Source organism: Xiphophorus couchianus, chromosome 12 (genome assembly GCF_001444195.1).
Source record: "Xiphophorus couchianus chromosome 12, X_couchianus-1.0, whole genome shotgun sequence".
Classification (NCBI taxonomy): Eukaryota; Metazoa; Chordata; class Actinopteri; order Cyprinodontiformes; family Poeciliidae; genus Xiphophorus; species Xiphophorus couchianus.
In genome coordinates, this window is record NC_040239.1 from 5,207,498 (window position 1) to 5,221,418 (window position 13,921).

General features: G+C 37.4%; 3 protein-coding genes across 38 annotated transcripts in view; 1 reads left to right on the forward strand and 2 right to left on the reverse strand.

Annotated features, from left to right (window-relative positions):
- camk2b1 (calcium/calmodulin-dependent protein kinase (CaM kinase) II beta 1) overlaps positions 1-6,524 on the forward strand; it is an 84,593-nt gene extending 78,069 nt beyond the window's left edge. For all 36 annotated transcript variants that reach the window (XM_028034609.1, XM_028034615.1, XM_028034619.1 and 33 more), the window contains one exon: positions 1,606-6,524. The gene's annotated coding sequence lies outside the window, so the exon portion shown is untranslated. The remainder of the gene's footprint in view (positions 1-1,605) is intronic.
- LOC114155018 (nuclear factor 7, brain-like) lies at positions 5,856-9,589 on the reverse strand. The gene has a single exon (XM_028034649.1). The coding sequence runs from the start codon at positions 9,397-9,399 to the stop codon at positions 7,990-7,992; it is 1,410 nt and encodes a 469-aa protein (XP_027890450.1). The 5' UTR covers positions 9,400-9,589; the 3' UTR covers positions 5,856-7,989.
- A 1,244-nt stretch (positions 9,590-10,833) lies between these two features.
- LOC114155019 (retinol dehydrogenase 14) lies at positions 10,834-13,467 on the reverse strand. Its single transcript, XM_028034650.1, has 4 exons — positions 13,069-13,467; positions 12,634-12,876; positions 12,029-12,331; positions 10,834-11,245 (listed from the first exon to the last, which is right to left on the reverse strand). The coding sequence occupies exons 1-4, from the start codon at positions 13,187-13,189 to the stop codon at positions 10,986-10,988; spliced, it is 927 nt and encodes a 308-aa protein (XP_027890451.1). The 5' UTR covers positions 13,190-13,467; the 3' UTR covers positions 10,834-10,985.
- Between the last annotated feature and the right edge of the window lie 454 nt (positions 13,468-13,921).

Below are 13,921 nucleotides of genomic sequence, written 5' to 3' on the forward strand. Positions count from 1 at the left end.
AAGGACAACTGTTTGTCTCCAGTGGCTGGAAGAGAGAGAAGGACACAAAAACACCAGGACAGGTCTGCAGTAATGTCCTTGTTTATCTTTAAAAAGTGTTTGCATGACACTTTTTTAAAATCTCATAAAAGCAAGAAAGTGATGCTACATCTGCAGAAGGCCATGCCTGTAATTTTTTTGTTATGTAGGATGTTTTCTACACCTATTTTTCCTCTATAAAATGTGACTGAACTGCTTGGAATAATTTTAATATAAATGCAAATTAATGGTGGACAATATGGATTTAAAATTTTATCACTAATAATTTGATATTGGACGATAAATTGCCCCAAAAGTTATTGCGATATATGATAATATTGTTGTTTTGAGACTGTTTTTACGTAACACAATGGTAATGGCACAATAATGCCAATTCAATCTGGAGAGACTCAGACGGAGATAGGAAGACAATTAGAAGAGTTTATTGACAAACAGAATTTAAAGTCTTTGGCGCTCGGGCCCCGGCTGGGGATAACGGTTATCGCAGCGTTAGCGATAGGCTTCAGATGAGCATCCCCGATGCTGTTAGGAATGTCATCCCCCAGGGCCCGGCACTGGTGGTGGAGGTTGAAGAAGGGTGCGGGCCTCAGGACCGGGCGAGTGGAGGAGAAGGGGTGGTGGTGGGTTGAGCTCGGCTGGAGAGCGAAGGACGCCATGAATGAAGGTCCTTATCAGCTGGGACTTGGTCGATGATTGGACGTGACGTGGCTTGGTCCGGCGTTGATAGGTCGACGATTGTGGGCAGGTCGCTTCAATTAACGGGTCCCGGTGGGGATAAAAGAGTCTTCCAGTTTGAATTTGCGCCTAGGCTTCATAACACATTCTCAAAGATCAGTGAACTTTCAATTCTAAATTCATTTAGCAGTGGAACTGGGAGGCATTTTAAATATCCAAAATAAATAAATAAAATAACAGAAATAACAAATAAAATGAATTATGAAGTCTCTGTAAACAAAATTGACCTTAAAAAAAGGGCTAGTTGAGACCAAAGTATGAGGCTGAAGACTTTTACCATGCAGTTTTTGACAGAAAGAGAGAAAAGAGAAAAACAATAAATCATGCAAGTGAAAATTATTGAATTTGTTGTAATTTATTTATTGCTTATTGCGACAGACCTATTCATTTATAATTAGCTTCTTTAGGACACAAGTCACATAAAGAAGTGAAATCTGAATCACTAAACTGTACACAATACCTGGATTTAATTATATATTCTAATTTATTGACATTTTGTGATACTTTAATTGAAAAAAGTAAATAAAAAAAGGGGGTAAAACTAACAATTTTGGGGGATTTCAACACCTTTAATTGGAATTAATGCTGATAATAAATCAAAAACTTTTTTTTAATAGAGTTGTCACAATAAATGATAAACGATTCAATAAATATCCATCCTAATACAAATAATTACAACAACAAAAAAAAAACAACCAAAATGTGAAGAAATAAAGACTTCATTTTGCTTATCCAAATCACTCTTTAGCAAGTCCTATCTGTGTTTTTAACTTGGACAAAGCTTAGAGTGTAAAACCTGTGATTGCATCAGTCGTCTGTTCTCCTTTTCAGGGCTGAATGCTGTAGTTGTGTCTGTCAGGAATGATCTGCTGGAGAGAGAAGAGGAAGGGAACACATCCAGTGTTGACTTGGATGACATGGCTCGTCACGCCTCAACAATCAAATCCCTCTCTCACTGGACTCCATCCCCCAGCATGCACCTCTGCTTCTACAACTGTGACCCTGCCTCCGTCTGCATCCACAAAATAAGCTTTTGACAACCTTCGCTCCACATCTTTTCTTTTCTTCTTCTTTTTCCCTTGTTCTTCTTCTTCTTCTTCTTCTCTCCAGCTCACTGGGTGTTTGATTCGGGGTGTGGCGCCCCCTACCTGCAGTCTCTCTCCCACCCCCACAATATTTTTGTGACCCTCTCTTGTCCTCCTGTGAATCCGCACCTGTGTGACATAAACACTGCACTGGAAATACAGTATGTAAAGTTTTAAGTAAAATCTATAATTATCATTACTATATTCTGATTATTATTGTTACACATTTGCAATTGTATATGTAATTTGTATAATTCAGATTTCTTGATGCCAGTGGTTTTTAGAGTTGAAGGAACTTTTTTGTTTTATCTTTTTAAGGAAGCATGTTTTATTCCCCATAGTAACAGTGACTGTTTTCTTGTTTTTTTATTATTATTATTATTGTGGCTGTTAAGTGGAAAAGGTTTATTGGCCATTTTTATAATTTGCTTCTTCTACGTTAGCTATAATACTGCACTTGAAGTCATGGCTGAAACGTCGGTTTTAGTATTTTTACTTTTATCGTTCGGTCGTTTTTTGTTGCTTTTTGGATGGGACGTTTCTGAACGTAGTGTGTGATTATACAGCAGGGGTCAGAAGTTTACATACAGTCAAGGATGGGATTAGGTTTAGGCTGCAAGAAGTTAATTTACTTTTTTTTGTGTGGAATGGGTAAAAAAACACATCACTTTTATCATTTTAAAAAGCAAGAACTGGGCACACAAGTTTGATTTTACTGTGGATTTTCCCTTATAACACAACAAATTCAAATTTATGCACTAATATTTGGTAAATATTAGTTTACAAGCCCCACTAATATTTGGTAAAGCAAGTTGCCTCTCCACCAAAACATTAAGCTTCTGGCTCCGTATTTGACCAATCTTCTTACCGGTTTATTTAAATTGGTTTGTTTGGTCTGTCTGTTCAAAACTGAATTTTTGTTGGGTATTTAAGTCTTCTTTTTTTTAATAATTACCGAAACTTTGTGCAATGCATCGGTAACACTGGCAGCAAACCTGCCACCAACATGCATGCCAGATGGTCCAGTGTACTTGGGTTTGAAACAATATGAGAGTTTAAGTGGCTAGATTATATTATAGTTTTGCCCTCTACATGGAGAGAAAATCTGCAATTAATTCAAACTTCTTTTCAAAAGTCCGTCTGGTTGTTTGTTAAAAGTGAGGGAGCTGGGGGGAAAAACAGCGTAAATAAACCAATAACTGATGAAAGTAGGTAAACTTATGACCAGATCTGTACAGGATGTGTTGGTGAGCGCGGTCATGCTAGGTAGCGACGTAGCATTCACAGTCCACTCCAGGTAACTGAGCACAATCAGAGGAACCTGCAGTTGTTTCTTAGCTGCACTGCGAAAACACAAAACCTGATCAAGTTGTCTAGTTTCCAACGCAGAAATCTTTAAACGCTTCAAAATAAGACAAAACTAACTTATAAGTAACTTTTATTTTTTCATATTGATAGAAATTACTACTTGCAGATTTTTTCACTTATAACAAGACATTTTTCTCATGTAATTAGTGAAATTATCAGTCAAGCTTATTTGTGTTGCATATTTAATCAACAAGGCAGGTCAAAGTGCTTCACATCATAAAACACAAAATTAATTCAATCACCAATTGAGAAAGTAGTAACCAACATTACATTTTGTCAAGTGCCATTATCAATACACATCAAATATGTTTATTATGGAGCACTGATTTAAATGAACTCAGTGTTTCAGCTGTTTTGCAGTTTTCTGAAAGTTTGTTCTAGATTTGTGGTGCACAGAATATGAATGCTGCTTTTCCATGTTTGGTCCTGGTACTTTTTCATTTGCAATTGACTTAAAACAAATTCTTATCTTCCTAAAATGTTGCTTAGAAGTTGTCTTATTTCAAGGGTACTGAGATATTTTCACTGGAAACTTTACAAAAATACTTGAGAAGATTATTGTAATGTTAGTGGCAGAAGAGGCTGAAGTCTGACACACCTCAGTAAATCAAGACGAAAACTTTCTTTTCCACCTTTCTCTTACCTGCACTCAGGAGCTCTGATTCATGTCTTACAACAGCTTAAAGCTGCAAAACCTACAGAATGCACAAGAAGAGCATGTTGTTTTCTACAAGCATCAAACATAAAGTGTCAGATGAGGAGGAAGCTGTGCTGAAACCTCCCTTTGTTTTCAGTCAGACTTGAAGCTCAGTGACTAATCCTGTACCTGCTTGGGGCTCTTTTTATTTTCGGGGTAGACGGGGATGCTCAGCCGGTGTCTCCTGTTGTTGCTTGGAGACGGATGAACACCCGCTTGAAGCTCAGCGCTCCTTCTTAAAAAGGCCGAGTTATTTTTAACCTGCACTGCTGGCTGAAACACAACAGCAGGTTCTTTTTCTTTTTTGTCTTTAATTGAAAGCGACAAAAGAAGTCGGCTCTCTGAACGACAGATCCTTTCGGATTTGTGACCTTTCTCGTTTCTGAAGCCGTAGAGCAGAAAGCTGGTGTTACTGCTGCTTTTTTTTCCAAATGAAGCACATTCAAAAATTAAGACTCCAACCTGCAGCAGTGGGGAATTATGAAGGTTGTGTTTGCTTGGTGCTTCAATCATGTCGGTCTTTTAATACAGTGTGCAATATATTTGTATGTGTGTGTAGATTTAAAGCCTTCAGTGTGTGCTCTTTGAAACCCTGGGGGAGGTTTAGGAGGTTTATGAGAAACAGGAACGGGCCTTGAACCCCAGGATGGTTTTTTTTTCATGCTTTGTTTTTTTATTTTTCTGTGCTTTTACTTCATTATGTTCGGTTTGTGTACAGTGTTATTAGCCTTTCATAACATAAAGTGCTTGTGCCAGAGGCAGCAGGGGAGAGCAGATGGACTTTGCAGCACTGAAAACTGATATTTGTTTTAGAAGAGGTTCGACTCGCGATCAGCTTCGCTGTTCTTCGTCCACCACTGGCTGCCTTCGCGTTTTGTATCACCGCTCGGTCCGAACAAGAGATTCAGAGAGACCCAGCTGTCGGTTTGGTGAACAGTCCTCAGGTTTTTATTTATTTTGAGTATTTATTTATTTATTTTAGTGGATGTTTTTACTGTGCTTTTTTTTTTCTTATTAAGTTGTTTTCCAAATGCAAGTACTGTCTGTAAAACCTGTTCTTAAAGGGATAGCACACCTAATTTGGCCGACATACAATGAGTTAGGTCTATGGAGTGTCAAAAGTTCAAATATTTTTCAAAAAATTATAATAGAGTCCAGAAAATTAGGTGTGTAATAATTAATTTAATGCCCTATCAACCACATTAATATCTAAATGTGGAATCCACTAATTAAAAGTTTAAGGTAAAGGTAAAACCATATCAACTTATTTCATTTACTCATGCATTTGAGCACACAGTCAAACTTATAAATGATACTGAAATAATTATTGTATTTTTGTAAATATTTTTATTACCAACATATTTGATTTATTATAACACATTATAAATGAATAATAAATCCATTAATAATCTACGTATTTTTTTGCGAATTATAATAATTAAAAGACATTAAAGTAATAATTTATTTTCCTTACTGAATTGGGGCACAGTTGGACTTCCGTAGGGGACACTTTATGACTTATATTATTATACAGGATTGTATTTTGCGTCAGTCGTCCCTCGGATGTTTCAACACTTTCTTGAATTTTGTCAGATGAAGCCTTTTTCCTCACCACTGAGAGTTTGTATCATACTCACGTCTCATCCAGTAAGGACGCTCCTGTCTACTTCAACATGTTTTAATACTAAGAGGTCAACCCTTCTCCAGAAAAAAAAGAAGAAATAGCAGCATGTACAGTACAAAAGTGATGTTTTTCTGTTCTTAGTGTGTTTCTAGCCTTGAAAATCAACATAATAAGACTCGCATATTTAAAACGAGGGAGTTCACAGTATTATAGCACCGCTGCTAGCAGCATAGCTTTCATCTTCTTTGCATGACAGTCAAAAGGACACTTTTAGTTTTTTGTTGTTTTTATTTGGATTCTCATTTTCTACTGAATGCTGGTAAACTCGACCTTTCTCTATTTTCTGAGCTTTTTAAGTGCATATAACCATTTTTGTCTCCAGATGATATAATGAAGATGATTGATATGGTAAGGATTATTATAATCATGACTGTGGCACTAAGGATGACTATGATAAAGTCGACATTGATGATGATGATGATGATGATGTGTTGATACTTTTGCATGCTTTTCTATGGGTTCTCAGTGTTGTCAGTACAGCCAGCAGGAGGCGCAGTCGCTCCACATGAAGCACAGACAATGTTTTGCATTTAGTCCAGAAATTGGATCAGAGAGACGAACCGGTTCATTCAGGCTGAGCTCTGAATTTTCACTCTGAACGTCTGCGTTTTTTTGTTTGTTTTTCCTGCAGCAGAAACTAAGTTGCTCTGACAACACTGAGGTGGTTTCTCTGCCATGGGAGTCTCTTTTTCCTGCTCCCTCTGTTTCCAACCTTCTTCAATCATTTCTCTGCAGTCGGCTCTTTCTGGTTTACCTTTGTCTCTTTTTGTCAGTTTGACTTTCTTCTCTATAATATTAACCCTCTAGTTCTCCGCTTCTTCAGATTATTGCTCTGTTCTCTTACGTGCTACACGTGTTTCTCTAACTTCAAGAAAATGTGTTAAAGTGTTATCAATAAAATGAGTTTAAATAGAAACTTCAGTGTCTTTCTGTGTAGATGGTTTTTAGTTTACATTAACACATCACTCTAAATGTCAGAAATGTTTATTAAATCTCTCAAAATGATCATTCAAATAACCATGTGGACTTTTAATATCTGCACAAAGAAAAAAACAGCAAAAAATGCATATAATATAACAAAGGAAAAGAATTTCCAAAATATTAGATTTAATATTCTGTTGTTTATGGTAAGAAAAGATGAGCGTACATAAAGACAAACTTTTGAAAGCATTTCATAAAGAAAACTAAATGTACATAGTGTATTAAACAGACACTGCAACAAAGTAATCAAACACCATTTGAACTTTTAGTTCAATGTTCTCAACCATTCGTTAATAATAGTGTTGCACCGATCGGCTTGCCAATGATTGGAATTGGCAGATTTTTCTCTTGATCTGGTTTGACTTTGATCGGCAGGTTAAATCTGTTTCCCATCACACAACTGGTGCATTTTAAGGTTAATAAAAAATACATTAGACTGGTATAATGCTGCGATAAAGTATTAGCCTTATTAGGGATTTTTAATATTTTTAGTTTTATATCACTATTTTTTTTTAGCTTGTTAAACAAATGTGAAAACGAAAAATTAGATTGTGAGTTAGATGAAGGATTTAATGTATTAAAGAAAGACAGTATTAATTTTGTCACCTTTTGCAACAACTGATATTAAGCCAGTGTAGTTTAGTTATCTTTGTTTTTCTCAATAAAGGAAATCATCATTTGAAAACTGCTTTTTATATTTACTATGATCCCCTTACTAAAGGTTTTTATGATCTTTAACATTTAAGTGAAATAAAGTAAACGAAAACAACTGAAGCTGTAACATTTTGAAAAAGACTAATCTCCATATTTCTTTAGTAAAATAAAAAACGTTTTCTGTGTTACAGTTCTTAAAAAGAAAATAAAAATAGACTAAAGCTGGAAGCATTAGATAATAAAAGTCAAGTAAAACTTGACTTAAAGAAAACACCAGTATATCCACATACTTTATCAAAAGCAATTATAAAAAGATGATTTCTAAAAAGCTCATAAGAGTCCTCCAACGTCAAATTAAAGGGAAGGAAAATGTCCTGTTAGTTTTTCATATAATCCATAAACAGCTTGTCTTGGTTACATGACCTCAGAGTCTTGTTAAGGTTATACAATATTAAAATATTCCAAAGCCCTAGAAGTAAAATGAACCCCTTAAAGAAAACCTTAACTTGTTATTGGCCAGAGAAAGTTTGGTTTTATTGTTATTTGTTAATAACAATAAATCCACCTTTTAGGATTCATACAAAGTGATTTTTTCTTATCTATCATAGTTCAAAAATTACAAAATTAATAAATTCCCAGACTTCAGCTTTTCTTCTTATTTAACGAATAAACTAAAATATTATTTTTACATTTCACAATCCAACAATCATGTAAAAAATCTGTAAAATTACACAAACTTTTCAGTTTCACATAATTTTGATCTTTGTCGGTTTTGCTCCAGCAGCTTCTCCAACACTGAAATATGGGAAGAGTTTCTCAGTGAAAGTGTCTCTGTAAGTGTAGATGTGGGTCATGTCTTCAGAGTCGTAGAAGGACACAAAGCCGCTGTCGTAATCCAGTTGGACTCTGATCCTCTGGAGACTCTTCTTCACGGATATGGACTTACTATCACCATCAGTGTATTTTCCATCTTCAAAACATAAACACCAGATTCCAAATTGTGGTGTAACATCTCTCTCTCCCTTAATGTCAACAGATTCTTTGACCAGACCCAAATACCAGTCAGGATGATCTCCCACCTCCACATCCCAGCTGTGTTTCCCTGAACTGAAACCCTCAGAACCAAACACTTCAATATAAATGTTTCTCTCTGGATTATCAGGAAGCTGCAGCCATGTGTCTCCATGTGTCACAGTGGTCAGATCATCAGACAGATGGATCCATCCATTAGCAGTGTTTGGGTCCAGGATGATGGGACTGAACTTCACCATGTCCTTCATCTTCTCCCAGACTATGAAGGACAGGTTGCCCAGGTGTTTGGCCACATCTATCAGAGCACCTGAGACCAGCTGTGGATCTGGCAGTGACCTCTGACCTCTGGCTCTGCTCTGAGTGGCTTCATAACTTCTGAGGAACGACACGTTGTCTTTCTGCAGCTCTTCTTCAACAGCAGAGATGCTGTCTGACAGAGAGGAGATCTGATCCTCAATCCTCTTCATCTTTCTGCTGATAGTCTTCTTCTTCTGCTCCTCTTCCTCCCTCAGAGCTGCCAGTCTGGACTCCTCTTCATCTCTCAGGAACTGGTGGAGCTTGTTGAACTCTGCTCTGATCTGTCTCTCGGTGGACAACACCTGCTTCTTGGAGTGTTGAATCACATCATCGTATGTTTTCTCCACTTGTTCGTGTTTGTTCCTCTTGTCCTGCAGAGACTTTAAGTCAGATTTCAGCTGCTCCTTCAGCTCACTGACTGCTTGTTCTATAGGAACCACTTTGTGACTCTGGTGGAGAGAAAACTCACAGACAGGACACACAGCTCTCTGCTCGTCTTCACAGAACCAGTAAGGAACCTCGGAGTGTTTCTCACACACCACCTCCTTCTCTTTCTTCTTCTCTTTTCCCCTCTCAGTTGAAGCTCCATTCTCCTTCCAAGCAAACGAATCAGCGAGTTCTTTAAGGAAGAAGTTGATGGACGGATCCTTCTTTGACGATCTTCTTTTACAGATGGGACAGTTCTTGTTTCCAGTTTTCCCCCAGAATTCCTGCAAGCAGCTTGAACAGAAGCTGTGGTTGCAACTCAGAGACACAGGATCTCTGAAAGTCTCTGAGCAAACATGGCAGCTCAGGAAACTTTCAACAAGAGCGATTTTCTCTGCCATTTTAGCAAATTCCTCTGCTGAAGTCAGTATGTTAAGTTTTAGTCCTCCTTCTTAGTTCTTTTTTAGAGATGGGAGACTTTCCTGTCACGATGTCGCTTTGTTACGCAGAATATTTCTTTAAGTTTCGTTTTCTTGTTCTGGGTCGGGTTCACTGAATTAAAACTGCTATAACATAGCCTGGCAACTAGATGGTGCTAATTGCTTTTCTCTTTTAAGTAAATGATAAGTTGTAATTTTTACTTTTTAAAAAAATTTAAGCACTTATTTTTCCGTAGTTTTCGTTTTAATTCGTGCTGGAGTATCCAAAAAGGACATTTTAAGCAATATTGGAAAATAATCATTGTGATGTAATTTTTATATTATCATTGACATTTGCGCATTAATCAAATGAAACATGAATGTATATCTAGTATTGTGGTGTAAAAATGTCCCTATTTTTGTAATAACTTCTTACATTTCAGGTCTTCTCATTTTGCATTCCTCAGCAGGTTAAATGATTATTAAGAGTAACAGAAAAGATTGAACTGTTAGTTAGTGAAATGCTGAAACATCATAAATTGAACTTGGATTAGACTGCATTCTGGACAGGCAGCCAGACATTTAATGCAGGTGTGTAGGACCAGAAACAAATCTAAAAATTGCACGACATTAGCCCTCAAGGCCTGGAGTTTAAAATCTGCCATGTTGCATTTAAGCTGAAGCAAAGAATAACTTCTCAGCCATTTTCTTCTAAGTCTGAATAATCTATTTTTACTTTGAATCACCAATTACTTGTCATGCTAGTTGAAGTCAAGATCAGAATCCAGTGAACTGATTTTTGCTCCAAATCATAAACCTCGCAATGGTTTTCTTTCATTTTGGAATGTTAAAAAAACTAATTTTGTAAATGTGGTGTTTCCATTAAACAAGAAAAGCATTTAAAAATCACATGTGAACAAGTTTGTTCATGTGATAAATAATAGAAAACATGCCTTCTACCACTTCTTGTCGTTTTCTTTGTCTTTTCTGCCAGTAGTAACCTCCGGTTGTTGAGCAGTTGGGGGGGAAAAAACACCTCACCTCAAACTTTTTATCAAACATTTTGAGTTTGTTTTTTTTTCCAAAATTGGTGTGTTTCAATTACTGATATTTGATTTTTACAGCAGCTGAAAGCACAACTGTTGGATATTTCAGCCATCCTTCTGTTTAAATGTACAGAAAATTCAACCAATAAAACATAGATTATAAAAAGATTCGAACCCAACCGGCCATCACGGGTTCGATTCCCTGATCCGGCGATATTTGCTGCATGTCTTCCCCCCCCCCTCCTGTCAGCCTACTTTCATATAAGGGACACTAGAGCCCACAAAGGACCCCCTGGAGGGGAGAAAACAAACAAAAAAAAGAGATTTTAAAGCAGCCAAACATTTATCTTACATTAAATGTTTTATTGTTTAGTTAAGGCATAAAAAACATAATGTTACAGATTTTTGGTGAAAATGTAAACAACTGAACAGGACAATCCACATTTTTCACAATGTTTACAATATGAACATAATGACAATGATAATAAATAACTTCAGTGTAAATGTCTTGTGGCTCTCTGATTATGCCAGTTTCACCAGCCTCTCACTGGCCTCCCACAGTTTTTTTGCCACACCTGCGTCTCTTGCAAACGGGCGCAGAGTGGCAGGCTGGCAGTCGACGAAGTAACCCCCGCTGTGCTTGGCAGCTTCGTCCGACACGGCGCAGTAGATGACGGTCTGAGCTCCGATCTCACACGACACGGAAAACATCCACATGATCACCTGCATGAACATCCGGAACAGGAAGGAGAAGTGGCACGTCCAGCCACTCTGGACAAAACCTGGAAACAGAAAACGTATGAAACAGTTAAAAACATAATCAAAATAATCAATTCATCAACCACCTTTCAACAATTTTCCTGCAAAGAAAAAGAGAAACTACTGAGACGTATTTTTTAAAACTAAAATTATGTAGCTTAGCAAAGAATCTCCAGACAAATCACAACCAAAAATGCACAAAAAAACAGCAGCTTTTATCGAAGCACAAACGTTTGTTGTAACATAGACAAAAATATTAATGGAAATTAATGGAGGAACTAAGCATGTTTCTTGTTTCTACTAAGATATTAAAGTCTGGAGTTCTAGCAGACAGTAGGGCTGTCACTAACTTTCACCTTTGATTGATCTACAGTATAGACTAAATTTTTTTAATAATCTATTTTAGTAAACAATTTAGTGTTTAATCTGTTACTTTTTTGCATTCAACAAAAAAAAAGTATAAGTGGTGAACAACCAGAGGTTAAAAAATGGTAAGGTTATCCCAAACTAAAAAATATAAATTAAATATGTTAAGAACATTTTAATGCGTAAATAATATTGGGGGCATTTGATCAGTGTTTGTCTGGAGTTGGCACTTCATACACACAGGTTGTTCTTTATTCTGGCCTAACTCTTAATTTACCTTTTATTTTTTGTATGTAATAAACACCAACTTTGGCTGGAAGAAAAAAAAAAAACAACTAAAATTTGGAAGAGATTTGTCGAACTTAACTAAATTAGTATTAATTAGGGGCACCCTACTATCCAATATTAGATTTGAGGAGAAGGAAATGAAAGGTTCTTACCAGGGTGCACGGCACAGGAAGTGACTCCTTTTCCCTCGGTGATGCGGGCCAGTTCCTGACTGAAGTAAATGTTGGCCAGCTTGCTGCGGCAGTAGGTGAAGAAGGGCAGCAGGTTGTAGTTGAGGTCCTGGAAGTCCAGCTTCTGGTATTTGTAGCTGGAGCAAGTGAGAGTTATGACCCGGCTGGGGGCGCACTCCTTCAGCCGCGGTAGAAGCAGGTTGGTTAAGAGGAAGTGGCCCAGGTGGTTGACTCCAAAGCACATGCTGAAGCCATTGTCTGTCCAGTCAAGGATGCCGGGCATGCCTGAGGAAGACCCAGTACGGAAATGCATTACATGACATGACCTGGGCATAACCTGTTTTTTTTTTTGTTTTTTTACCCCTCTAGGGGGTCTTTTGTGGGCTCAAGTGCCCCTTATATGATAGTAGACTGACAGGAAACGGGGAAGGAGAGGGGGGAAGACATGTGGCAAATGTCGTCGGGTCCGGGAGTCGAACCCGCGACGGCCTCCAAATACGGGTCGCGCTAACCACTACGCCACCACGGCACGCCCTCATAACTTGTTTTAATCTGATGTGTTTTATGTCCAGGAAGCATGAACTTACCTGCGTTATTTACCAGGATGTGCAGACTCTTCTCCTTTTGCAGAAATTTCTTACAAAAGTCTCTTACGGAGAGCAGGCTGGCCAGATCCAGCTCCATGTGGAAGACATTAAAAGATCGACTCTGAAGTTTGATCTCTCTCACGGCCTCCTCAGCCTTTTCTGGGTCTCTGCAAGCAATGATGACACGGGCGCCTCTCGTTGCCAGGGCAACAGCTGTCTCCTTGCCAATACCAGAGTTACCTCCTACACCAAGAAAAACATGCTTCCGTCGTTATTTCATCTTAAAAACTTTAAATTGATAACCAAAAGGGACCCAGCTGTAATTAGCACAATTCATTTAGCGGCGGAAATTAGTGGGTAAAAGTGATAATGATTTAATTGCAAACTTTACTGCAAACACAATAAAGATGAATAGCAGAAGCAATGTTTATTTACCTGTAATGAGAACCGTTTTACCATCAAGTCTTTTCAGCTCCGTGAAATATCTCCTCCTTTTCATCCATTTTAAAAGTAAAAATACACTTAAAGAGGCAACAACTGTATAGAGAAGATACATTTTCTGGTTAGCTCGACAATGATGCTGCTACAAATGTTAGCTTATTAGCATGCTAACTGAATGACCGCCCTCAAATATTCCGACATTCCGGATCTTTTAGTTGTAACCGGACATAATTCAGACTAAGCTGAATACAAAAAACGGACGTGTATTACTGTTAGTCGCAATACTGTAAAGGAATCAATTTGCACTGGGTTTTTTACAACCCATTTTTGGCTTATCAAATGATGCGCTCGTTCGCTGAAGATCTCGCGAGAAGATACAAGTCTTTGTTGATAATAGAAATTCCAGATCCTCTTCGAGATCCTGTCCGTTTGGCTCGATTTTTTCTGTTCCCAACGGATCCGACTTAGTGTAACTTCTGTCAGTTATGTTAATTTTCTTCATCCGCCTTAAAATGAATGTATTTCATTAATTCTGGTGAATAATAACTTTACAGTACAGGGTACACCAAACTAACAATGCAAACAACATAATTAAAAACTGAAATTAAAAAGATTTCTACTGTATGGAAAGTAAGGGTCTAAGATTATACTATCATAATAAAACATGATGAGAATGGTATATTTGACGAGCAAGTGCAAGAAACAGTCAAAGATATTTAATACTTCAATAATAAACAAAGATATGACCTAAACAACATCTCATTTGCATGTTGTTTATAAAAAGCCTAAAAGTTTATCATCTACAAAACTCAATTTGACTGTGATGGACCGAGTAAAAAACAGGAGG